This window comes from Gymnoscopelus braueri (genome assembly GCF_963280865.1).
Source record: "Gymnoscopelus braueri genome assembly, chromosome: 9".
Taxonomy (NCBI): Eukaryota; Metazoa; Chordata; class Actinopteri; order Myctophiformes; family Myctophidae; genus Gymnoscopelus; species Gymnoscopelus braueri.
In genome coordinates this window covers 18,688,426-18,713,211 of record NC_137610.1, presented here as the reverse complement: position 1 = coordinate 18,713,211, position 24,786 = coordinate 18,688,426, and the positions used below count along the sequence as shown (strand labels likewise).

The window sequence follows — 24,786 nt, the reverse complement described above, 5'->3', positions numbered from 1 at the left end:
CACACACACACACACACACACACACACACACACACACACACACACACACACACACACACACACACACGCAACTACTGGAGCAGTTTAAGGGTTAGGCGTCTTTGACCAAGTGTTTGCAATGTTAGCACCAGTCTAATTAGAAATGTTACTCTCAAATGAAATAAATATTTATACAATTAATCCAACACATACGAACTAATTCCACAAAATTGGTACCCATAAAAACTGCTCAAAAACATCTCTTCCAGATGCTGTATAAATATGCACCTATTAAACAGTGTCTAAGCAGTAATAAACGTCATGTCTGTAAGCATGGAGCCACTGTTTATCTTATCCTGTTTCTGAGGCCTTGGCTACCATCTAGTGTTTAAAATGGGGTAGTGATATATGCATGTTTCATGTGGCTCACTCACCAAATCCTATTTTGTTTTATCTTCATTGAAGCATAAAAGTAAAGACAAATTAAGGATTGGAATTTACAACTCTAATCCTAGAGTTATCATTGCTTTCTGACAATGTTTGACTTATAACCATTTAGATATAATGGATTCGGCGACTTTTTCCCCCCGGAAATGACCCTCAGCAGTGCACACAGGTAAACAAACACCAGGAGGTGGACACATCAGCTCCCCAACATGTCCCCCCAGACACGACTATGACAAAGCAACTAACAAGAGTGGGTCACAGCTCTGTCGCTCACCCGGTCTGTACATACAGTAGTTGACGGTATAGGCTCTGAGGGGACTCAGATACATAAGCTCATCATCCATGGGCAACAGCACTTTATCACTGACATCAGCCATTCCAACTGACTTCTCTCAGAACGTTCACAGTCAGCCCACTAACACAGCTGTCACTCAGACCACTGCATCTAAAAAGATAGCCAAAAAGACAACAAACCATGAATGATTAAAGCCAAACAAACTACTATTAGAATATGCTACAATTACAAATGGAAGGAACATAACGTAGAATCAATTCAAAAGGCTATAGGCAACAACAAGTCCAATCACTTCTAGATCAGGCTGTGTTACGGCCTGGTACGGAAACGGCACTGTCAGAGAAAAGAAAAACCCAGAGCAATAATGGGAGGCGAGCTTCCCGAGGTGTGTAGTCAAAGCTCAGCGGCGCATCATCAAGGAGAGGCACCACCCCAGCCAAAAACTGTTATACCCCTACAACGACTGCGGCCAGGCAAGGAGGCCTACCTCAAGGACAACACCACCAGGTTCATGAACAGCTTCCACCCAGCTAGACTGCTGAACAAGGCATGAATCATGATCACCTCCTGTCTTCAAGCTGGACTTGGTCTTTTGCTCTTCCCCATGGACCTACCTGTGGATTATACCAGGGACAGTTATCTATGGACTATGTGGTCGACAATCCCATGTACAAGCTGATTTTTATTATTCTCGCACCTTAACGTCATATAGCATATCATGTACAGTATATATCTGCCGCTATGTCTTACCTCAGGTAGCCTACTTTTACGACATTGGATAGACAGTATACTATGTGTACATTTGTAGATACATTGATATTTTTACTGATCTCTCTCTCTCTTCCCCTTGCTCCCCATCTCCTTCTTCCCTTTCTCTTTTCTGGAAATAACAAAAACCGATGGAGCTTGCACAAAAACGTTTACACCTGTAAACCTGTGATGTGACATTAAAGTTTTCTGATTCTGACCAGTTCCTAGAAAACATCTTCCAATACAACAGCAAAAGCATAAACAGGGGGCAGTAGAAGGCCTCGATAATAATAATAAAAGCCTATTTTGGATGACGGTATCCGTCATCCCAAATCCAAAAAATCTATACAGGGTTCCGAAAGGGGCGACAGGCTGTAGCCCCTTTCGGGGCCATACTGACTCACTGACTGTAGCCTACAGTCACTGTGAGTCAGTATGGCTCTGAACTGAAGCACTGACTGTTAACTTTAGTCCATGAATTGAGTACCTGGGCATCTCATTTGAAACAAGCCATTGCGGCTTTTATGAGCATTCATTTTAGCTGACCTTGTATTGTAAACTGTACTTCCATGTGTTTTTTCCCTGCAAATCTTCTAAATAATAAATAATATAGTATTCAATCAATCAATCAATCAATCAATCAATCAAAGTCAATGGTTGACTGCTGATTCCACGGGACTCCCCCTGCTGCCGATAGAGGGAGCCTGCGTGCCATCTTCCGCGTTTAACACAGCGAAAAACCCTTCTTCTTTAGTACGATTATTTGACCCATTATCACCCCCCCCCCTACCCACAACAATGAACGTAGTAGTACACAACATTGGCTCACGCATGGCCCCCATTAACTAGCCAATTAATCCCGGTAATGTAATGTAATCTCATTTGTTTTCTAGCCAATGATCCCATCCAGGAATCCTCCTCCTGGGGCAACAACAACACGCACACACTGGCTCCTCCAGCCATGTCGGCGAGGAATGCAGCGGCCGGTGGCGACGGACTGTCACTGACAGACGAGCTGGCAGCAGGTGAGTTGTTCAATATAATGGTAATAAGCAGTTGTGTGACGTTAATAACGGGACCGCATGAAGCAGACCTATGGGCGCCCCAAGGGAAACGAAAGGAAGATCCAAGCTGTGCATGTGTGTGTAACGCCACGGCTGGCACAACTTATGCGCTTCTCTAGCCATGGATACACGACGGTCGTCTGTCACGACCGTCATGGATGAACTTCAACCTGGTGTTTGCACTTTCTCCATTTACGGCCCGTACATCTACACAAACGTTCATATTTCAAATATAAGCTTACTTCATGGCCACGGATGTTGCAATCATGTACGGGCCCTCAGAAGTACCCGTATCTTCCGTATTGTTCAATAAAAAGCATTTTAATCCGATTGGTGGCCATTTTCTCATAGAGTTATAATGTATCTGAGTGCAATACACCTCCTAACCGATAGGGTTGCTTAGTTGAAAGCGTGGGGAAAATACGAAGAAAATTGATTAAAATGCTTTTTTTATTGAACAATACGGAATATACGGGTACTTCTGAGGGCCCGTGCACAATTGTAACATTTGTGGCATTGATGTAAGCACTTTATATTTGAAATATGAACGTTTATGTAGATGTACGGGGCCAAAAAAGGGAGAACGTGCAAACACCATGACTGGCTGTCATGATATGACAGTCATGTTTCAGGGCTAGCGCTTCTCGAAAGTGGGTCAGTAGATCAGTGGAGCAAACTTGGTGTTTCCTTCCTTCTGGTGATCTGATGATCCATGGCGGTGGTTAAGACCGACCACCAGCCACGGCGCGTTGATGAAGAAGACCATGGCTTCTTATTGGGGGGGGTCGTCGTGAGCGTGTGTGTGTGTTATATATAATCTAACAGACGATAACAGCGTTAAAGGCTTGGACGTAAATACCCCCCCCCCCCCACCCACACACACACCCGCACGCACACACACGCACACACACACACACACACACACACACACACACACACTCACTCTCACACACACAGCTCCGAGCTAACGTTAGCTTAGCATTGCGCAAAGACACCGTCGGTGTCACTCGCCAAAAACAACACATCTAAACGATAACAGCGCGTCGAATCGCGACGTTGAAATATCTCGCGGATCTTGGTTCTTTTTGACGAGCGACACCGTCGTACTGCGGAGTAACAATAGTACTTTTGAACAGTATAGGCCTTGTTTCTCCTGGACGACGAGTCTTTATTATTATGAAGTCAATGTGGGGAATGTTGTTGGGTGAGTTTTAAGTGACCTACTTATTTATTATGTGTTTATTGTGCGGGTTTTTGTAATACACGAATGTGTTTATTATTTACTATTTACTAGGCATAATGCAATGTTTTACAAAGAGTCATTATTACATAGTAATGTATTATTATTACATGATAACTGTTAATAAGTTAATGTGGTCCTATCTCTGCTGTTAAAGGACCATAATTGTTAGTAGCTTTATTGTTATATTTATAACATTAGGCAGTGGTGGAAAAAGTTCTACATTTTTTAAATTTACTAAAAGTATCAATACTGCAATGTAGAAATACTCTGTAATACAGGTGAAAGTTCGGAATTCAAAATATTCTTGAGTAAATGTACAAAAGTATTGGTATCAAAATGTACTTAAAGTAGAAAGTACTCTTTATGCAGAATGTCCAATTTCAAGTTTCCAAATGTATAAAATGTATACAAATCTTTTGAAAATAGCAGAATAGCTCACAATGTGTTGCATCGAGGCATTGTGAACTTATAGATCGGCTATTTTCAAATGGCCAAAATGTATAGCGCTGAAGTGGGTAATGCATGTTTTGTAATAATAATCAAAATGTAAAAAGTAACTAGTAACTAAAGTTTTCAAATAATTGTAGTGGAGTAAAAGCATAATACTGGCCTCTGAGATGTAGTTGAATAGAAGTAAAAGTATTGAAAATTGGAAATACTCCAGTAAAGTAAAAAATACCTTAAATTATAGTACTTGAGTAAATGTACTTAGTTACTTTACATCATTATATTAGGAAACTAATTTGTTCTTTCCAACCACAACAAACTCTGCCTGATCTCACTTCTCAAAAATAAGAGCCTACTTTTTTTTCCAACTTTCATTCTTCACTGCAAGCTTGCAGTCCAGCTTCCAATGCAGTTGCATTTTAAATTACAGTCATATACATAAAGTGAAATACTATACTACTGCTAATAATAATAATGATTCTAATTATTATTATTTTTATTATAATTATAATAATTGTTTCTGTTATTTTTTATTTATTACAGGTTGTACCGTGACAGTAGCTAGTACAAGTTTATTCCAAAATAAACAGCTTTTAGTCCAAATATAATTTACTGCATTAGTTACTGGTCTTTCAATTGACTACTCCCATTTACTACTGAAGTCTGATTAAAACCTTTGAAATCTAATCTTGACATAACTCAAATGTAAAATGTTTGATTGGATTGCTATGAAATAATTAAATATTTACATGTTTAAAATAATTATCATTCTTCTAATCTGGCTTATAAATATTGTCACATATTGACACTATTTGGTGCAGTTAATGGCATGCTTTTTACTCTTATGTGCATGTTAAGATCTGTGACAGTTATGTAAAATGTATGTCAAATGAGTAGCATACTGGTTACTGGGCTGTCTTTTATGTGCAGAATCCCCCAAGAATGTTTATTCTTTATTGTATATTAAAAACATTTAATGGCTTTATGCATGAGTTTCATGCATTTCTTGTTAATATTGTGATTTAAAGGGCTAGCCTAGGACACTTTGGTAGAGGTTTGGCTTGTGTAGTTAGTTACCTTGCCATGATGTAACTCCAAAGGTGGGCAAGAAATAAAAAGATAATTGCTCCATTGATTAAAAGTTGATAATTCTAAATATGTCCTCATTGACATCCAGTGTACTGTGAAGAGGCTTTGCAGGCTCTCTTTTTGCCTGTAAACGATCACAAACAAAGCTAATGCTGACAATATAGATAGAACATCACCAAACCGGACTAAATCCGCGGATCTGGATCCGGATCCGGATCTTCAAAAAGTATAATCGAAAGGAAGTAGATTTTTTTGTATTACATATGAAATCTAATCCTTATGTTACTACACAATTGACCGTAAAGAAAAGGCTGCATACTCTTAGCCACGATGCAGGATTTATTTGAAACCAATTGTGTTTCGACCTAGCAAGGTCTTCTTCAGGGAATCCCTGAAGAAGACCTTGCTAGGTCGAAACGTTGGTTTCTCATTCAAATAAATCTTGCATCGTGGCTACGAGTGTGCAGCCTTTTCTTTACTCTCATATTTATTTACCAAGGTCAGCAGCACCTCACCAATACTGGTGTGCGCCCTCCTCCCTTTTGTTTGACTACAAAATAAACCAAACATTTTCATTTTAAATGGGGGCAAGTGTAATGCGACACCACTGTTTTACAATTTATCATAGAGACAGAGAGACAGACAAACCGCTCCGCGCTCACCATATTAAGACAAAAAGACAAAGAGTGAGACACAGTGATCTCTGGAACACATGACACACATGTGCACCTGGCACACACGCAGGTGCACCAGACACAGACAAAGAGACAGAGACACATGCACGTGTGTGTGCATGCCCCCCACAACACCTGTAAGTGTGTGCACACTGCATTATTTGTGACTTTTGTCATTCTATGTTCCCCTACTACACCGTTGCCCTTGCCGTCCAATGCTTCTACAACAAACAGTTGCATTCATTCCGCCACTCTGTAACTTCTATAACTCTGTAACTCCATTACTCAAACAATGCTACTATCATAGATGACAGCTTTATTATTATTATTATTATTGGGGTGTGCCTCTAGTTTGCAATGTGTTTACCATACGGTAAAATCTCTACATGTCATCATCATCTTGTTGACTATGCCACAAATATTAACCCTGGACCTTTCTTCTTCCCTCAATGTATCTTGTATATTTTTGTCAATGTGGAACCCTGGCTTGTGGGTTGTTTTTCGGCTGGTTTGTGCTGTTTTATACAGCTGGGCCCATTACTGTGATATTACTGTGTTATGACATATTGTAAGAATGTTTCATGTTGAATGTGTCTACCCCTACTCTTATACACGGTAGAGGCAAAGAATCCAAAGATGTCACGCTGTTTAAAGATGTTGATGTATAGCATTTAAAATGGAAGGCTGGCTGAAAATCTGCTACTTATGGAGTTATGTAAGCCATCAGGTCAAGATTTGCCCTTTGGCCATGACATGAAGTGCCAGTGTAAACAGTATGAAACATTATATGGTTAAAAGACAAAACAAATCTGAATGGCTGTTTCTCTGTGACATCAATGCATTTCATAGAAGTAGACTGCACTGGGTAATGGTCATCTGAGTGGAGCAAATTCTCATTCAATAATTTCTAAAGATGAGTCATGAGAGAACAAGCAGAGGAAGGTGTGTGGCCTGAGCATCTAGTTCCCTTCTCCAAAACCCTACAATCCCACATTTCTTTCCTGGAGGTAGAAACTAGCGAGATTAAAAAGGTTGTCGATGATGTTGATGGTTATTTGGGTCACTGGATTTGTGGAGCTGGAGCAGAGTTAAAAATAGGTTCTAGGGACATCTTGTGCTATAGTCTTGTGTGTACACACACTTGTGTGGTTGATACCGCTCTTGAACTCTGATCACATCCTAGCATTGACATTCTCAGTCACCTGAGGAAGAGTTGCTCTTCTGTTTTTCTTTACACATCACTCTAATGCAGCGGTTTTCAACCGATTGTGAGCCAGGCACCATCATCCTGACTAAAAGAATCAAACTAGGGACTAGTTTTGTGTTGGGTGTGGATATGGGCAAAGATTAGATTTTTCTTGAGTTGCACAGTCTGTCTATTCTTGGATATAGTGGTAGACAGGGACAGAGTCTCATCATTTTCTGACTCTAACCTAGCCCTGTACTCTCTTCAGGGATGTCAGTGTGGAAAAACACTCTCACATTGCAACGTAGTTGCAAAACATTTAATACTTTACTGTGAGCTCAGGGAATTCTGCCTGATCCTCTTCTGTAGTAGTTTAAGCTTTAAGTACTTTTGGAATTGAAGCACAAGCTTCCTCAAATTACCACCGATAATGATAATGTTTTTAATTACACTGTCCTCATATCACATAAATACCAACAGTTGTGTTCTATGTTTCTAAAATGAAAAAATTAAGATTTTAACAAATGACTAAATGCATGGTTTAGGGCCAGGGACCACATGCAATACATTCATACCTGCACCTGTATGAGGGATTTTTATTAGTATTATTTCTGCATTAATCCTCACCGCTACTTGCAACATGCTTTGTCTGTATTCTCCAGAAGATATGCTGGTGGTGGAAAACCAAAGCGACTCTGTCTCTCCGTCCAACCTGATGACCCCAACCTCAACCGCTGGCATGTCCTCGAGCATGGAGATGCCCATGGCCAGGAAGCGCAAGGGTAGCATGGATAACCAGTAAGCTTGGTTGTGTTTTCGATGTAAAAGTGTTTGTTAACCTAATGAAAGCTGGTAATCAGCAGCCTCGAATTGATGTCATTGAAAACTAAAATTGTAGGATTATCCTATTAATTGTCATGCACTTTTCTCCCAGGTCTTCCATTCTCGACACAGACATGGAAGATGACCAGGATAGGTGAGAGGCTGTTCAAGAACAGTTGAACGTTTTTATTGTGTAGTCAATAGACATTTGAAGTTTGTGCGCTTGTGTTGCAGGTCAGACGACGAGGACCAACATGTAAAAATAAGATGCTTCAGGTATGTTTTCTACTTTTAAATACCCCCTCCAGTGAATATTAACTTAATACATATACTGTGTATTTTCCTACATTACCGTCTGTACTACTGCCACATTTATTTCGTTTTTTGATCAACTGTGTTTATTTTCTTTAATTCTATCTCCCCAATTTAGTTGTTGCCAATTCCCTCATGTTTGTATTGTTCTTGTCACTGGCAACTCTTTCTGTTTTCCATCGAGTCACCAGCCACTTCTTTTCACCTGACAGTGAGGAGTTTTACTAGGAGGGCGTAACATGTACGGAGGAGCATGCTATTCCTCCCAGTTCTGCATCCTGGAGGGACTACTTAATACACGCCCCGACCAACCTGTAGGAGTCACTAGTGCAGCGACAGAGAACATCCTCCCCTGCCAGCTTCCCTCCTAGTCAGGTTCACTATGTTACAAATATGTAGTTTCGTTGAAAGTTTTTGGAGATTTGCAAAACTATACATTTTTGGAATCTTCAGAGCATGGGTGTAAAACTATTCCTGATACTGCGTGAGTCAAGGATCAGACGTAGGTAATAACTTGCTGGTTTATTCACAGACCGAGACAATAGGTGAATCCTGTAGTCAACAGGTAACGTACTGAATGAATGAGATGCATGCCGGTTCCTCATACGCCCACCGGGTACGGCGGCCTCACTTGGACAAACGTAATCATTAACCAAATGGTCTGCAATGGGGAATCCAAAAATCGATGTTGCCATTTGCACAGACACCTGCATGGCCACCATTTGGGACGTTCAAAATGGACGCCATAAAATACATAATTTACGCTATCTTGACTTCTAGACAATTAAATATGCTAATCCTATGGTTTCTGGTTCAAGGAATCCAATAAAGATATCAAAGTTGAACTCAGAATCTTGTAACGGCGCCCCCAAGCGGTGGCCACTGGCCAGGGATATAATCTCAATAATATGCTTCTATCTGATATATTATTTTAGGTAATATTTTTTTTTCTAACCCTTTTCTTAACACATCGTGTGCCAGAGGTTTATTAAAATAGGGTACGTTCAGTGCCAGCATATCTTCCATCCACTTACGCTGATATGTTTTGTGCTGTAGAAGCCCCAACGCGGACGTGCATGTAAACAAAGCGTGCGTGCGAGACGGCGGAGGGTCCCGACTAACGCCTGGAAGAATAATATTTCTAACGCGATCCTCCATTGCAGAGTGATCACCGATTGAAAACGTCTCACTTCCACCACGTTAAAAAGAAATAGGAGATATTAAGCTTTTAGTCAAGGAGTTAACATTGGAGCGGACGAACGGAAGCATTTTTGACATGGATCCACATCCGGCCTCTCCTTCTTAGAGACTCCTTGGATGATCCCAAAGTTTCGTTAGAGCGCCCCACGTGGGAAAAATATATTTTAAAAAATGGGCCAAAAACGTTTATGGCACACAATGTGTTAATAGTTCAATGTGAATGAAAATTAATGCATTCTTCCCCAGCCTGTTGCAGCACATGTGTACACTGTGAGATGATGCACAACGCGGTATATGATTATTTGTGTATGATTAAGTCACTGTTTAGTTATAAACATTGAGTAATCGGGGTGCCGATAGTCTAGCCTGGAAAATCAGACAAATCTGCCAGTGTGAAAAAAAAGAAAAGATTAGCCATCTACACAGTGATATTAGTCTGGCCACACCGGGCTACCGATAGCCGAGTGGTTAAGGCACAGACCACATAGCTCGAGTTCAATTCCCGATCCCAGCGGACTTTTGCTGCGTGTCACTCCCCGACATTCTGTCCCCGTTTCCTGTCTCCCTTCACTAAAACATAATAAGACCCCCAAAAAAGATATATATATATATATATATATATATATAACCCTAACCCTTTCCACAATTTAGTCATTCATACAGGTATCACTGACGTTTCTGCACTTGCAAGTACAATGCATGGGTAAGGCTTGCAGCAGCATCGAGCTGTGTTGCATCCAGCGGTGCAGACACATGTGATTAGCTCCACATAAGCATCTGGAATTGGAGGCAGTGACGACAAACTATTGTCCTCGATCTTTCATCTTTTTTTCAGAGGATGGCAGTCATAACTCGCTCCTTTACTGTCCCTGCTTTCATGAAGATGTGTTGGTACGGCATCATGTGGAAGTAGGTGATCAGCAGTAGCAAGACATCAGGGTCTCTTGCAGGGACAATGGTTGCAGTACTGCTGCTAATGCAGTGAAGAACAATTCTTGTGTACAACACATGTTGAAAACATCAATGAAGTTTGGTCAATCGTGTTCATAAAGAGCATGACAATAATACCACCAAACAGAGATTCTCTCTACTTTCACATCAAGTGTTCTCACTTCCAGGCTTTGGTCTGGGTAGCAGGACCACTCGCAGCACTTACACATGTGTATGGAAGATGGAGGACAATTTGCTTGTTCCTCAACTCATGTCACTGGCTCCAGTTCCAGATGCTTATGTGGAGCTAATCACCTGTGCCTGCACCACTGAATGCAAGACGCTGCTGCAAGCCTAACCTGTGCACTGCATCTTGCAAGTGCTGAAAATCAGTGATACCTTTATGAATAACTAACTTGTGGAAAGTGAAGTGACGTGGCATTATTGCACCATGGTAATTGTTGAATTTCTGGACATCATGAACATGGACTTAGTCTCTTAGTTCACCTTTAAAATAAAATTAGAAGAGCACTCGGTGGCACAGTGGTAAAGCTGCTGCCCACCACCCTGGAGGCTGGGGGTTTGAATCCACAGCGGTGCATTTGCCTTAGACGAGCTTGTGTCCGTGTTCGGGGGAGGGAAGGGTGATATTTGTCACTACACGTGGGGGTGGCACCTGTCAGTGGGGAGTGTTGGGCGGGAGGAGTAGGAAGAAGGCTCTATGTCCTCCCGTTGGGAGCTCCTCACTGGCCAGTAGGATACAAAAGCAGTGACAACACAGAAATGTGTGTGGGGAGAAATCACTTGGCATAACAACTAAATTGGGGAGAAAAAGGAGTAAAATATATATACATTTATTATGAATATAGATAGATAGATAGCTATATGGATGGAATAATAAGTTAATAAAACATCAACTGATGCACAAACTTGGACACATCATCAGTGTTGTTACCTGGAGTCACTGGGTGTTTCGGGTCTTGCAACAGACACCCTCCTCCAGGCGACCCGACCAAGGCAGATCAGACCCCGGCCTGTGTCCAAGTGGAATGCTACTGCCCTCACTGTCTCTTGGGGGTAGTTAAGAGACACTGCTAATAATATAATAATGTATAATTGATTATACATTATGCTAATTACTAAAATGTTATGACTAAACTATGACGTAGAAACAACACACGTTTTCCAGGAGGATTTTTCCATTTTCGGTCCTGACTAAAACTGTCATCTCACAGTGTACACATGTGCAGCAGCAGGCTGAGGAAGAAAGCATGTATTTTCATTCACATTGAACTATTAAGAAAAATATATGCATCATTGGTGTAAATGGAAATTACTACCTAATGTAATGTATTAGATAGAACCATAATAGTATGATTATTTCCCTGGCCACCTCTTGGGGGCGCCACTGCAAGATGCTCAGCAAACGTTTTAGGTCATTATTGGATTCCTTGACCCAGAAAACATAGGATTAGCATATGTTTCTAGGTTGTCTAGAAGCCAAGATAGTGCAAATTATGTACTTTATGGCGGCCATTTTGAAACTCCAAAATGACGGCCATGCAGGTGTCTGTGCAAATGGCAACATTGATTATTGGTTTCCCCATGCTCTGAAGATTCCAAAAATGTATAGTTTTGCAAATCTCCATAAACTTTGAACAAAAAAACATAGTGAACCTGACTATCCTGTGAACACAGCCAATTGTGTTTGTTGGAAAGCCCAGCCAAGCTGGAGGCACCATGGAGGATTTTAACCCCAGTTAATCGGATGCCCACTGCCACATCTAAAATGTCTCCTACAGACTAGTATATATGGATCCTCAGAAATGATATGCATGCTACGGTTTGTATGACCTCATGACCTGCAGCATACATGCAGAAAATGACTTCATGTATCCTGATAATCTCTCATTACTCATCTGATAACTTCTGCAGGGAGCCCCACAGTCAGATTGAGAAGCGTCGAAGGGACAAGATGAACAATCTGATTGATGAGCTGTCGGCCATGATCCCCACCTGTAACCCCATGTCCCGAAAGCTAGACAAACTCACTGTGCTCAGAATGGCTGTGCAGCACCTCAAATCTCTTAAAGGTAACACTTTCGCCCAGGGGCTCAAATTGACAGCAGTCAAGCGCCACGGATCGGAGGAAGAAATCTGACCCTTTCATTTAAAAAAAACTAGGATAGTTGTATCTCTATTTAGTGTTTAATTTATTTTAATTTCGAACCTCCCTTTCCTCTATGCTCTCCCCACTGTTTTTATTCACCACCATAATATGTTATAATGCAGATAAATATATGTATGATACACAACACAAAAATGCTGTGTATATACTTAAATATTTGGGTCTAGTAAAAAGAAGGAAACGTTTTTTTCTAAATTTTCATCTACCAGACATTTGGCGGGTTAGCTAAATGGTTAATTTCAGACCCTACATTCCCTTATTTACTGATTCAGAGTGAATCATTTTATTGCATGCAGTTCCCACTATCTGTCTTATCTTGCACTGAAATTGTCCCTGTTCTCCAGGTTCCACTGGCTCTTTTACTGAAGCAAACTACAAGCCATCATTCCTTCCTAATGAGGAACTCAAACACCTCGTCCTTAAGGTAATAACACAAATGATAAATTATTGTCTCCGCCGGCCAAAGGCGTGGCCAAGACTATGTTTTCACCCCTGTCCGTCCATCTGTGAACAGCTAATCTCCGGCACCGTTGGACCGATCGGTGTGAAACTGTGAGGTTCTGCTCTGGAGGCCAGAGCAGAACCTCTGCCCCATATTTTTCACATCGGCCTGTTATAGCGCCACAAGAAGACCGATCTTTGCTAAACAATCATCATAAAAGAAATGTATAATACTCCTACAGGTTTTGTCCAAACATCACTAAAATCGGTACACATTATCTCTATAGTCATGTGGTCAAGACGGATCTGTCCGATTTTTCATATTCCTTCCTTATTGACTGATTCCACAGTTTGCAGGAGTGGCCCGTTTTGAACAAAATGCCTCAAATCAATCCAGTGTCCGATAGCCGTGAAACTTTGCATGCACATTCCAGTTAAGCCAAGGAAGAAATACCACCCTAAATTTTTTAAATCAGCCTCATGGTGGCGCTACAACAGGCAGATTCACATTTTGGCCTATAACTTTTGAACCGTAGGTCATACAATAATGACCTATGATCCAAGGGAAATCATTTCCCCTTGGATTCCTTGGATTCTCACTCTCCATATAGGCCTGGCCACTTGTGCCAGATTAAATTTTCCGCCATTTAGTGTTTTCTTCAAAACACACATTTTGCTACTATTCCTACAGAGTTTGTTCAAAAGTCACACAAACCGGTACATATCATCTCTTGGGTCATGTGATCAAGATAGATTGGTTACGTTTGATATTTCAGATCCCATTCCAAGTGGCTATGACTGCTTTCCAAAGTTTGCGAGCCCTGGGTAGGCAACTCGGCCTGTCGGAGACCTGTGCTCCGAGGAGCACACTTTTCTATCTGCACTCACAGCCTGTGACAGGTCACGATTTTCTTAACTCTATGGAATACATTAACATTTTTAGGTTTATTAAATAGGTGCCCCTTTTAAATAATTTTAAACCACGCTCAGGGTGTTGATATAACCACTGAGGTCTGCTTCTCCAAGGTCAAGTGCAAGACATTTTAACTCATTCAAACCTGAAGCCGATTTGAAAAACGTTTTCTGAAAATCATAAATGTTTTATTCATATAAAAAAAAAATCATGTTGCTATATGCATAGCAACATCTAAAATGACAGTGACACAGATGCCTTCTCAGTTTTAAAGGTATAACAACATATGGGTTTTCCAGGTCTTAATGGGTTAAGCTCATTATCTGGCCATGGCCTCCACTTGAACAACCTAATGGTTATGCATAATACTCATTAAGCTTTACCATGTACATTACTGTGTTTATTTAGCTTCGAAACTGTGAATAGCAGGTTTCCCTGACAATTATTTTTCTGCCCCACTTACTACATAAGTCAACAGGGCTGGCATGATCTCATATTTAAAGTCCTTCTCGTGTTGAGCTCACAAAATCTGATTTCTACTCTTATTCTTCCATATATTTTAGAGAAGTTTATTCCATTATGTTTCCTTTTTACACAATCTCATGTACATTTCAAATAAAGTGTTAAGGAAAATATTGTTCTCTTACTACAAATGACAAGCTTTGAAAAACAGAGCACCATCAAAATACACTCTGCAAAAGAAAATTTGGTATTTGATTTATTGAGCTACCAGACTGCCTTTTGGCGGCACATGTGCTAGAACATTTCTTTGACAAATAAAGCAAGCCCAGCCACACAAAAAACAGTAGTGCTGTGCAGAGTAGCCTAATTTAAACAAAGGAAGTGTGTGCTGTGTGTGTCTGTGTATGTTTGTGCCTGGTCTAAAAAAAAAGAATGAATTAGTAAAACCAGATGACAAAAGATACAAACTAGAAGTGCGTTGCGCTCCTCAGAGCAATCTGAAAGATTCTCTCTGATACATCTTGATCACATGACTCCTGAGACAATGTGTACCAATTTGCATACAATTTGGACAAAAAGTGTGTTTTGAAGAAAACACAAAAGCAATGCAAAATAACCTTTACAGAGTATGAAGTTGCATTTTGAAAACCAAACTTACTTAACATTCAGTTTAAATAACTCTTTTTTTTTGTCTGTCCAGGCTGCAGATGGCTTCCTGTTTGTGGTAGGCTGTGATCGTGGAAAAATAGTCTTTGTCTCAGAGACCATCACAAAGATACTGAACTACAGTCAGGTACGGCTTCTACTTTTTGCAACTGTATCTTTGGGGTCCATCATCTTGGGTTATACAGAAATATATGCTTTGACCTGGAATTGCTTCAGGTCAAGAATTGATGACAACTCATTTGTTAGGAAGAGCATGGAATTTGCTTAGAATGTATGGAATATTTTTCTTTTCTTTCTACAGTCGGAGCTGATTGGACAGAGTCTATTTGATTACATACACCCTAAGGATATGGGCAAAGTAAAGGAGCAGCTTTCAGCTTCTGAGTTATTCCCTCGCGAACGGCTAATAGATGCTAAGAGTAAGGCATCAGATTGTAACTGTGTGTGTGTGTGTGTGTGTGTGTGTGTGTGTGTGTGTGTGTGTGTGTGTGTGTGTGTGTGTGTGTGTGTGTGTGTGTGTGTGTGTGTGTGTGTGTGTGTGTGTGTGTGTGTGTGTGTGTGTGTGTGTGTGTACGTGTGTGTCTCATTGTGAGAATGTTTTAACACTCGTAGCTTGTCCCCAGCTGGTGTGTGTCTGTGTTCATTATAAAAATTTCAATAAACAATTGCATAATTAGCACTATTTTCTTGTCCATAGCTGGTCTACAGGTCCAGGCTGACCTCCCAGTTGCAGCATCACGGCTGTGTTCTGGTGCACGGCGCTCCTTTTTCTGCCGCATGAAGTACAACAAGATCACTGTCAAAGTAGAGGAAAAGGAATTTCAGGCTGGCACTTCCAAAAAGAAAGGTATGGAAGCAGCCCACCATTGTATTCTGCACTGTTGGATTAAAATTGAAAGCTGCGATTTTAGTTGATTTTTTTTTTACAACTATTATAACAATTGTAAATTGTAAATTGGATTGATCATTGAACTGAATTAGCGTTGGTATAATTTGTGTCCATGTTTTTGCAGAGTCTCAGAAGTATTGCACAGTTCACTGTACGGGCTACATGCGCAGCTGGCCCACCAGCCAACTGGGGACAGAGGGCGAGGGCGACACGGAAAAGGACAGCTCCCATTTCAGCTGCTTGGTGGCGGTGGGCCGTGTCCATGCCCACTCCTCCCCTCAGATCAATGGGGAAGTCCGGGTTAAACCCACAGAATTCATCACGCGCTGTGCCATGGATGGCAAGTTCACCTTTGTTGATCAAAGGTAGCAATCATCTTGTGCTTCTCCCTTATTTAACATCTTACATTTTCCATTGTGCTGTCAAGGTGTGTGCGACTTGTGTCTCTCTGTACACTTCTGCTAGGTCTAAGGTAAGTGTGTTACAGACTACAGGAGCACTAGAAAGTCTCAGTGCAGAGCTTGTTTTTTTTTGGTTTAACTTCAATATCATGTCAATCATGCATCACTTTCATGTTGCCTCATCAGCATATGATCTGTCCCTTTGATTCCTCATATTTGAATCACACATTTCTTTGATTTGTCATATTGATAATGGTACCAAAAAGGGATTATCTTGCCCACAGAAACCTTATTTCTTTGTGAAAGCGTCATCTCTGAGCAGGTCTATTCAGTGTACAATTCACATCTAGACTGTTTGTGGTTTAACTAACTCTGGTGTGCTTACTCATTTTGATTAATTACTTTGACCTGATGAGAATTATGTCATTTGACCTATTAGTGCAGATCTAAGGACTACCTGAAGAGGTGGGTCTCAGTCTGTGAACTAAGGTGCGGTTTGTTTTGTGGTGACAACGCTACCAGCATCAAAAAGGATATTATGCCATATTAATACCGTGATTATCCCCAAAAAAGCGTGTTTGTTGATAGGATATATTTTTATTGTGTGTGTGGTTCGTAATGAGTTACATAATGAAGTCATGGATTCATGGATTCACCAACCTTGTAGATATATAAAAAATCAGTCAGATTATTTGTGTGAATCAGTGAACAGAAAACATTTACCAATGATAGATTTTCTCATGTGAATGTACACATTTTCTTTTTGCTTTCATAACTCATGCATTGGTGTTATTTTTATGTAAGTCCTCCTTCTTCTTACCACCAGAGCGACAACCATTCTAGGATATCTTCCCCAGGAGCTACTTGGGACATCGTGCTATGAGTACTTCCATCAAGATGATTTACCACACTTAGCTGATAGACATCGAAAAGGTAAGTTCCAGTGTTCATAGATCTCGCATCCATTTTCTTCTTGCTTCCGATCTGCCAGTAGTGTTCTTACCATGCATTACTCTTGCTAAACAGTATGTATTTAATTTAGACATACAGATCAATTGAGATAAATACTTTACAGTACACCAATGGTCTTGCGAACCAATGTCTTTGGGCAGAGCATGGAATCAAAATTATCATGGTAATGATAAAAATACACTCAAAGTGTGATTGGATATAAACTTTGCACTACATGAGATGAATTGCAGTACAAAATAACACATGGAAAATACAGGAGCATATCTCTGCTGTCGGGTAGCTAAAGAAACCAGCTAACTCCAACATTTTTAAGGAAATGAAAAAACTAAATATAAATGTTTCAGAAAATTAAGAAAACCTTATATTTTTTTAAAACAAAGCAATACTGCCTCATCAAAGTTCCTATTGTGACTTGATATATTGTCAGATACTTGCATGTGTCATTATATTATCACCACTTTACCCAAATCCAGCTCAAGTAGAGTTAGGAGGTTTGGTCCATCATTGATAAGAACAGCTGACAAGCTCACCAATGCATCACAACGCGTGAATTAATGCCCTGATGCTTCATGACACTGCTTATATAGGCCTACAATAACAAGCAGGGCTTTAAATATTACAATAACTTCTGCAAAGAGGGGTTCACAGAGTTGCAGTTTCAGTAGAACTAGCGAGAGAAATGCTATATGAACTCATTTCTTGTCACATTGCTCTCTTCAGAAAACACTATATAGATTTTAGAAATAGAATTAATTGTTTTCATAACTTGTCAGTGCTAAGTTTGATAAACAGGTACACTGCATAGTTACTTTTAACAGATTAAGGGGGAAAAACCCTGCCTTCTTAAAGTTAGTTTTCTTCCGCTCTGAGTCTGCAGCTGCTCTGTGTACCACGCAGGGGTGAGGGGGTGGAGTTAGGTGGTTGGGCCGACAGTTTGAGGATCCAATGGAGTTAGGAGGTTTTGTCAGAAGCCAACACACAGATGTAAAGGGTGTCCAATTGCGTTGATTTATGAATATATATTTTTTAAAGCTGAAAAATGAGTTTCTGGTTTCTGCCCGACAGTGACAAATGTTTTGGTTCAATTTTCTAACTTGGACTTCTCTTTCCTTCACAGTGCTACGGAGTAAAGAAAAAATTGAGACAAACTGCTATAAGTTCAAAACGAAATATGGCTCTTTTGTCACTCTGCAAAGTCAGTGGTTTAGTTTTGTAAATCCCTGGACCAAAGAAGTGGAATACATTGTGTCAACTAATACAGTCATATCGTGAGTACAAGCATTTTCTTCACCTCTACAGAACATCTGTGCATGAATGCATATAGTATCATTATATACACAAGCATAATATACCTGGTGTGTGATAAATGTGTATTATTCAGCTCACCACATATCATTTCTTCCATTCTGTGCAAAGGCATGACCACATTCGAACAAGCCAGTCAGGAATCAAGCTTGAGAAGCCAAGCAAGACCTGCGAGGGTTAGTTCAACTGTTTAAGTGGAAAAGTTATATTTCTTAAGTGTTGTTGTCTTAGAAAGACTAAATTGGAATTATTCTATTTTATTGTAGAAGATGGCAAAAAGCTTCTACCAATTATTCCGGGAGTCTCCGCCACCCCCGGTACCATGATTTATGCTGGAAGCATAGGGACCCAGATTGCCAACGAGCTGTTGGACTACAACAGGTGAGAGAGAGATGCTGAAATGGTGTCTTTCCGTTTCACTGTTTGCTTTTACTTGGTAACATCCTTGTTCTGCAAGCACTATTCCTGAACACTTAACACTGTTGTTGACTGACAAATATTCATGGCACTTATTCTGAAATTGTACTTTGGAAGATACTCTGGATAAGAGGCATTTGTAAAATGCAGTCCCTCTGTATAGATAGACTGTCTGTTGAGGAAGCCAAGCGCTCCCACTGTTTATTTAGGGTTCATTGTCTCCGCCAGGCCTATTATAGCGCCACCAGGAGGCCACAATAACGTACCTGACCTGGCGGAGACCTGTGCTCTGAGGAGCACTTTTTCTAGTTATTTATCTTATTACTCATTCTGTCTGCTTTAGGATGAACTCTCCTCGGAGTGGTAATGCCAGCCCATTCAGTCTACTGCAGGATAAGTCCCCAGCAGCTCACAGTCAAGCTAGCAACAATGTAAGTCTTTTGAATCGTTTCTTGTGTGTACATGTCCGTGGGCGTGCCTGTCTGTCATCATTAATAAGTTCTTGTTTTTGGTCTCTAGGTGCCAAATGGGGAATCGATGGATGTGGAAATGCCAGGAACATCAAATTCAGAAGATGAGTCCCAGGGTGCACCATTCTCTGGAGGAGAAACGCTCATGGGTACCCTCCCTCCATCCAGTTGAAAAAGCTTAATTTATAACAGTGTCTTGGTAGGACAGTGTAGCCTGAGGGCACTAAGGATCTCACCTCCAATGCACTTTGTGTGCACATATTAATTTGTAAAGAATTGACACCAGAACTTTTAAATTGTCTTAATCCCAGAAAAGAAAATCTGAAAAGAAAAAGAGAGATATAATCTCTGCTCGTTTAGCTCTTTTAGTCCCTCTCTTAATGTGTTTGAGAAACAGCTGTGTCTAGTCTCAGTTTAGATATAGCCTCAAGTTCACTTCTGTGGGACACATTCCTCTGGCAGTACAACTGTAGTTCAAATGGAACGTTCAATCTGGATAAGCGTAATATTTAATTATAATTATATGATCAAATTGAAATCTTCTGGAATATTGTTGCGTGAATGGGATTTATTTAAGACAAACAGATGATGGAATGTTAGGGATATTCCTTTTTGCTTTATACCCGCTGCACATGGAGATGTGGATTTGAACCATTTTCAACCTGCTAGTTTGGACTTGGCTAATAATAATGATCATTATTATAATTTCAAGAAATATATACAGTTTCAAAATGACAGAATATAGCAGATCTACAAGCTAACAACATTTTGTGAGCTTGTAGATCAGCTATTTTAGCTGTTTGTCGCATGATGAAGAGTACATTCTGTAAGTTATGTGCATTATTATGAACCTTGGTTCTACATTCCTTCCTTTTTTTGTCTTCTCCCCTCCCTTCTTTTCAGGGGAGAGCTCTCAGCTGGATTTTGACGGCATGGTGGGGTCTGGTCTTGGTAGCCTTAGCAACGACGAAGCCGCCATGGCAGTGATCATGAGCCTCCTGGAGACGGACGCCAACCTGGGTGAGGACTTGGACTTTGAAGAGATGCGCTGGTCTCTATAGAACCCTGCCTCGAGGTGTTCCTTATAAACATCCGACCTCACAAAATGACCTGTTGGACTGCTTACTCAAAGATGCAGCGATCAGTTTGTTGTTGTTGTTTTCTAAAAGACACTTTTTATTTTGTTTATTTATTTTCTGAAAGACATGACGATACGGGCCACCTCTGCTCTCCCACCTCCATGTGAGGAGGAGGAGAGGGAAGAGGGTCCCATTTCTAGGCTGTGCCTCTAAACCCTTACAGCTTGTCTACCTGCCACGGAACTCTGTCCTTCACATTCACTGTCATTTTCTTGTATCTGAGGGGCCCCTCAGTGGGCTGCACCTCAGATTGCACAGCTATTGGTTTGCTCAGTCATCCCACAGCAATTACATTTTACCCCCAGCCAAACATCAGAACCCATAAACACTACTAGAGTAAATGAATGGCTTGGGATTCCTGTTTATATTTCCCTTATCTACACTTGAACAAAGGGGTGGGAGTAACAATGCAAAAAAGCTAATAGAAAAACACTGATTCCTTTCTTATTTTTAAGGTTGTAATTTGACTAGGTAGGTTGAATTAAAATGAGTGAAAGGCTCCAATGTAGGAGATTGTCAGCCTGATGATCATAATATGACCTCTCAGGATCAAGACTGCATGCAGCCAGTAATACAGTGACCACACCTCCATGACCTCAGACTTTTGAGAGGTGCTTATTAACCGTTTCACCCTACAGTATGTTCTGACAGTATCTTTATCTGAAACAGTCCAGCAGTCACACTCTCTGGTACACTGTCCTTGATGGATGATGATTTGATATTGTTCCAAACACCACTATACCCCCTTGTCTGTTTTGAAAGGGTAGGTCACTCTTCTAGAGTTTTTTTTCACTTGCATGCAAACCTCAATAGAATCTCAGGAGCAGTCAACCTTCAGTATTTGCTGACCGGCACCTTTTTTTCGTCCTCACCAGCTGTAAATGTTAAAATTGCAAATAGGCAGCAACTGTTTCTTGAACAGCTAGAACCAGCTCACAGTATGATATACTGTTACCTGGATATAATTTTAAGATATTTTGTTGATGTATTTGTATACTTTTAAAATTGTATCAACCACCCATCCCAGAGCAGCCAATTTGGAAGTTGACCATGATGGGGCCCCCGATAGATGTAAGACATTTCAAATGACGGTTCTGTAGGGAAGTGATGGGAATATCTGTGATGTTACATTATATCAATAGAGGTTTTAGTGAGAACAGTGGAGGTGGTTACTCAGGGAACAGTGTAGCAGTACTGGATCATCTGTAGCAGTACTGTATCCTCCGGTTTATGGTTTTACGTACTTCCATGCTAAGCTATGCAGCACTGACATTCCAAGAAATTCAAGTTTCAGCTGTGCACCTCTTTTCTCTTACACAGTAAAATCCTCATTGTTCATTTATCTATTTATGTCATCCGTTTATGTCTTCAACACAGAGGATTTTACTGTGTGTGTAACTGTCATTCCCATACCATGCAACGACAGAGGAAATTTGCTCCAGAATATGGGAGTGGACCTATTGCAAACTCCCAGGTGAGCACAGCTGACCATATTCTTTTCCTGAGTGGTCCTTTCATCCGGATAGACAGTACATTAGTTTCCTCATGGCTAGAAAGAGGTGTTGTTGTCACAAATATCATCAGCCTGCATAAAGTGGGGATATAGCACATGGACAGTTGAAACATCTGGTTATCTTCCAGTCACCTTCCACTATCAAAGCTCCAGCTACATTGCGCATGTATGATACCTCCACTTTTCAGAGGTTATGACCCCATGACAATTCCTCCTAACTTCCTTGATGGCTGCTAAGCACACGAAAGTGCATCAAATCCCATGGAAACTGTGATACCAAACAGTGTGCAGAGAAAGTGGTGCTAATCCAGCGTAAAGATTTTCAACTGCTACATCATCAAAGGACTTCAGACCTTTATGGCATTATGGTGTATGAATACTATATGACCCAAAGTAAAGGACACTAGTGTACTTGGCAGTTGTGACAAAAATACATATGTGGAATAAAACAGAATGTGGGAAACCCCATAATGCAAGCTAACAAGACTTTCATTTAGCTACTGTCCTGCTAGCAAGATAAGCCCTAGATTAATAAAACATTATTTATAAAGCACTTTTCGAAACAAGGTTATAAAGTGATTTACAATAGCAAGATAAAAGACATCTATAAGGAAAAAGGCTCTACATTTGCAAATATGTGAAATGTATCCATCCTAAATATTTGGAGCAGTGAGCACTGTTAATACAGTGCACAGGGAGCAGTTAAGTGTCTTGTTCAGGGGCATTTTTAAACATAGACTCGGGCGCTAACCATCGACCTGCTGCAGATTCTGGCCAGACGGCCTCTCTACCCATTCAGCTATGGCCGCCCTTACTGTAAAATGAATGTCCTGTTTTGTGCATTACATGGCTCTTCTATTTGTTTTCTCTGGCCTATTGGGAACCTTCTTTTTTTATTAAATCCATTATGGCCCTTGTATTCCTTATAAATTCACATGGTGGTGTATCACAAACAAAGGCAGAAATATTCACACAATTTATTTCAATTCTAAAATTCCCCAGCCAGAATTCCCTCACAATTGTGTATAGTACTGTCTGCCCCCACTGGCTCACCTGTCAGAGAGGAGCCTCAGAAAAAGGTTTTGGTCTCAGGAGGACTATATAGCTTGAGGAACCGTTCAGTGGAGTTCAATGGACAGGTGGCGCCATCTTGTGAGGTTTGCAGCTATTACTTTCAATGGAGTGACGTCACATTCTCTTTCTTTGCATATGGTATTTCTTGCAGTGGAGTTATGGCAAGTTGCCATGCTCAATATGCTGGGGTGGTGTACAGCCCCAGTTGCCAATGCAATGTCTATGTATTTATTTGTGGGGAGGATGTAGCACCTCCACCCTAATCTTCAACGTTCAACATCCCCCGCTGACAGCCGCCGACCACAGCCCGTAGGAGTCCCTGGTGCAGCAACTCTCTCCGTCCAGCTTCCCTCCTGTGAACACGGTCTAGAGTATAGTTTAATTTGTGTTTTTTTTTACAATTTCCCTCCACTTCTTGTTGAGCTTCTTGGTCAGGACCATTAAAGAAAGTCTAGATTGAAAATAAATGCCAATTATAAATAGAGATGTGGTCATTTGAACCCATCCTTCAAACTTTTCAATCAGTCCTAAAACTGTCCTTAAATGTACATTGGACAACATTTATTTTGAAGTAAATCTCTTGTATTCATAAATGGTGAGATGTGGATCAGCTGATAAGCATAAGCAGATAACAAACACATGCATTTTTTGCATGATTATTCATGATATCCTATCAACAATATTGGTTTTAGCTGATATTTTATAATGTCTTTTCATGAGGCATGTCTTTTCATGTCCCTCACGCGAGAGCCTCCTCCATGTCCTGCCGACTACGCCAGATGTAGTGATTCGCACCGAGCGGGAATCGAACCCCAGTCTCCCACTCGGCAGAGCTGTCTTGTCTGGGCCCTACCAAGTTATGCAATACCAGTTGTCAGAGTACCCGTTGTACCCGTCTGTCCCTTTTATACCCATATATGGAGATCTCTATCTGTCTGCCTATGTTCCTTTTATGCTAATAATATATGGAGGCTCCCTGATGTCAACTGCCTATCCGACCGTCTCGACCCCAGGCACCACACTCCCTTATTGGGCGCTGGCCTACTCGGGAGAGATTCCACAGGTGCACCAAACTTGGCACAAACACTGTTCAGGGGTCTGCCATGACAATAGTCACACCAGGCAGGGACCACGTAAGGCCCCCAGGGGACCACATGCCCCCAGTCCTCCAATCCACACCAAACTTGGCACTATTCAGGTGTCTGCCATGAGAATAGTCACACCAAAAGCAAAACAAGCAGAGTTGTTTGCTCAGAACAGTGTTTCTTAAACGTTTTAATTTCAAGAACCCTCTGTTTAGTATGGCCACGAACCACAGACCCCCATCTGAGAGAGTACAAATGGAACCAAATGGACTCTACAGGTCCATTTGGTTCCATTTGTACACTTTCAGAACTGTAAGGGTCCATTTGGTTCCTAACAATCAGTGATTTATCTGGGGACCTCTCAAGGACCCCTGGTGGTCCCCGGACCCCACTTTGAGAAACAGTGGCTTAGA

The 24,786-nt window shown here is 40.9% G+C and overlaps 1 protein-coding gene across 2 annotated transcripts; it reads left to right on the top strand.

Moving 5' to 3' along the window:
* Positions 1-2,274: 2,274 nt before the first annotated feature.
* On the top strand, positions 2,275-24,626 carry bmal2 (basic helix-loop-helix ARNT like 2). 2 transcript variants are annotated; one of them, XM_080437561.1, is made up of 17 exons: positions 2,275-2,496; positions 7,837-7,972; positions 8,109-8,150; positions 8,231-8,272; positions 12,374-12,531; positions 12,971-13,050; positions 15,143-15,235; positions 15,410-15,527; positions 15,806-15,955; positions 16,122-16,362; positions 17,225-17,331; positions 18,488-18,638; positions 18,787-18,851; positions 18,942-19,056; positions 19,436-19,523; positions 19,612-19,711; positions 20,466-24,626. In XM_080437561.1, the coding sequence occupies exons 1-17, from the start codon at positions 2,433-2,435 to the stop codon at positions 20,621-20,623; spliced, it is 1,908 nt and encodes a 635-aa protein (XP_080293687.1). In that variant the 5' UTR covers positions 2,275-2,432; the 3' UTR covers positions 20,624-24,626. The 2 variants fall into 2 exon arrangements, with proteins under 2 accessions (XP_080293687.1, XP_080293688.1); XM_080437562.1 differs by lacking the exon at positions 2,275-2,496 and adding an exon at positions 3,581-3,739.
* The last annotated feature ends 160 nt before the right edge of the window (positions 24,627-24,786 follow it).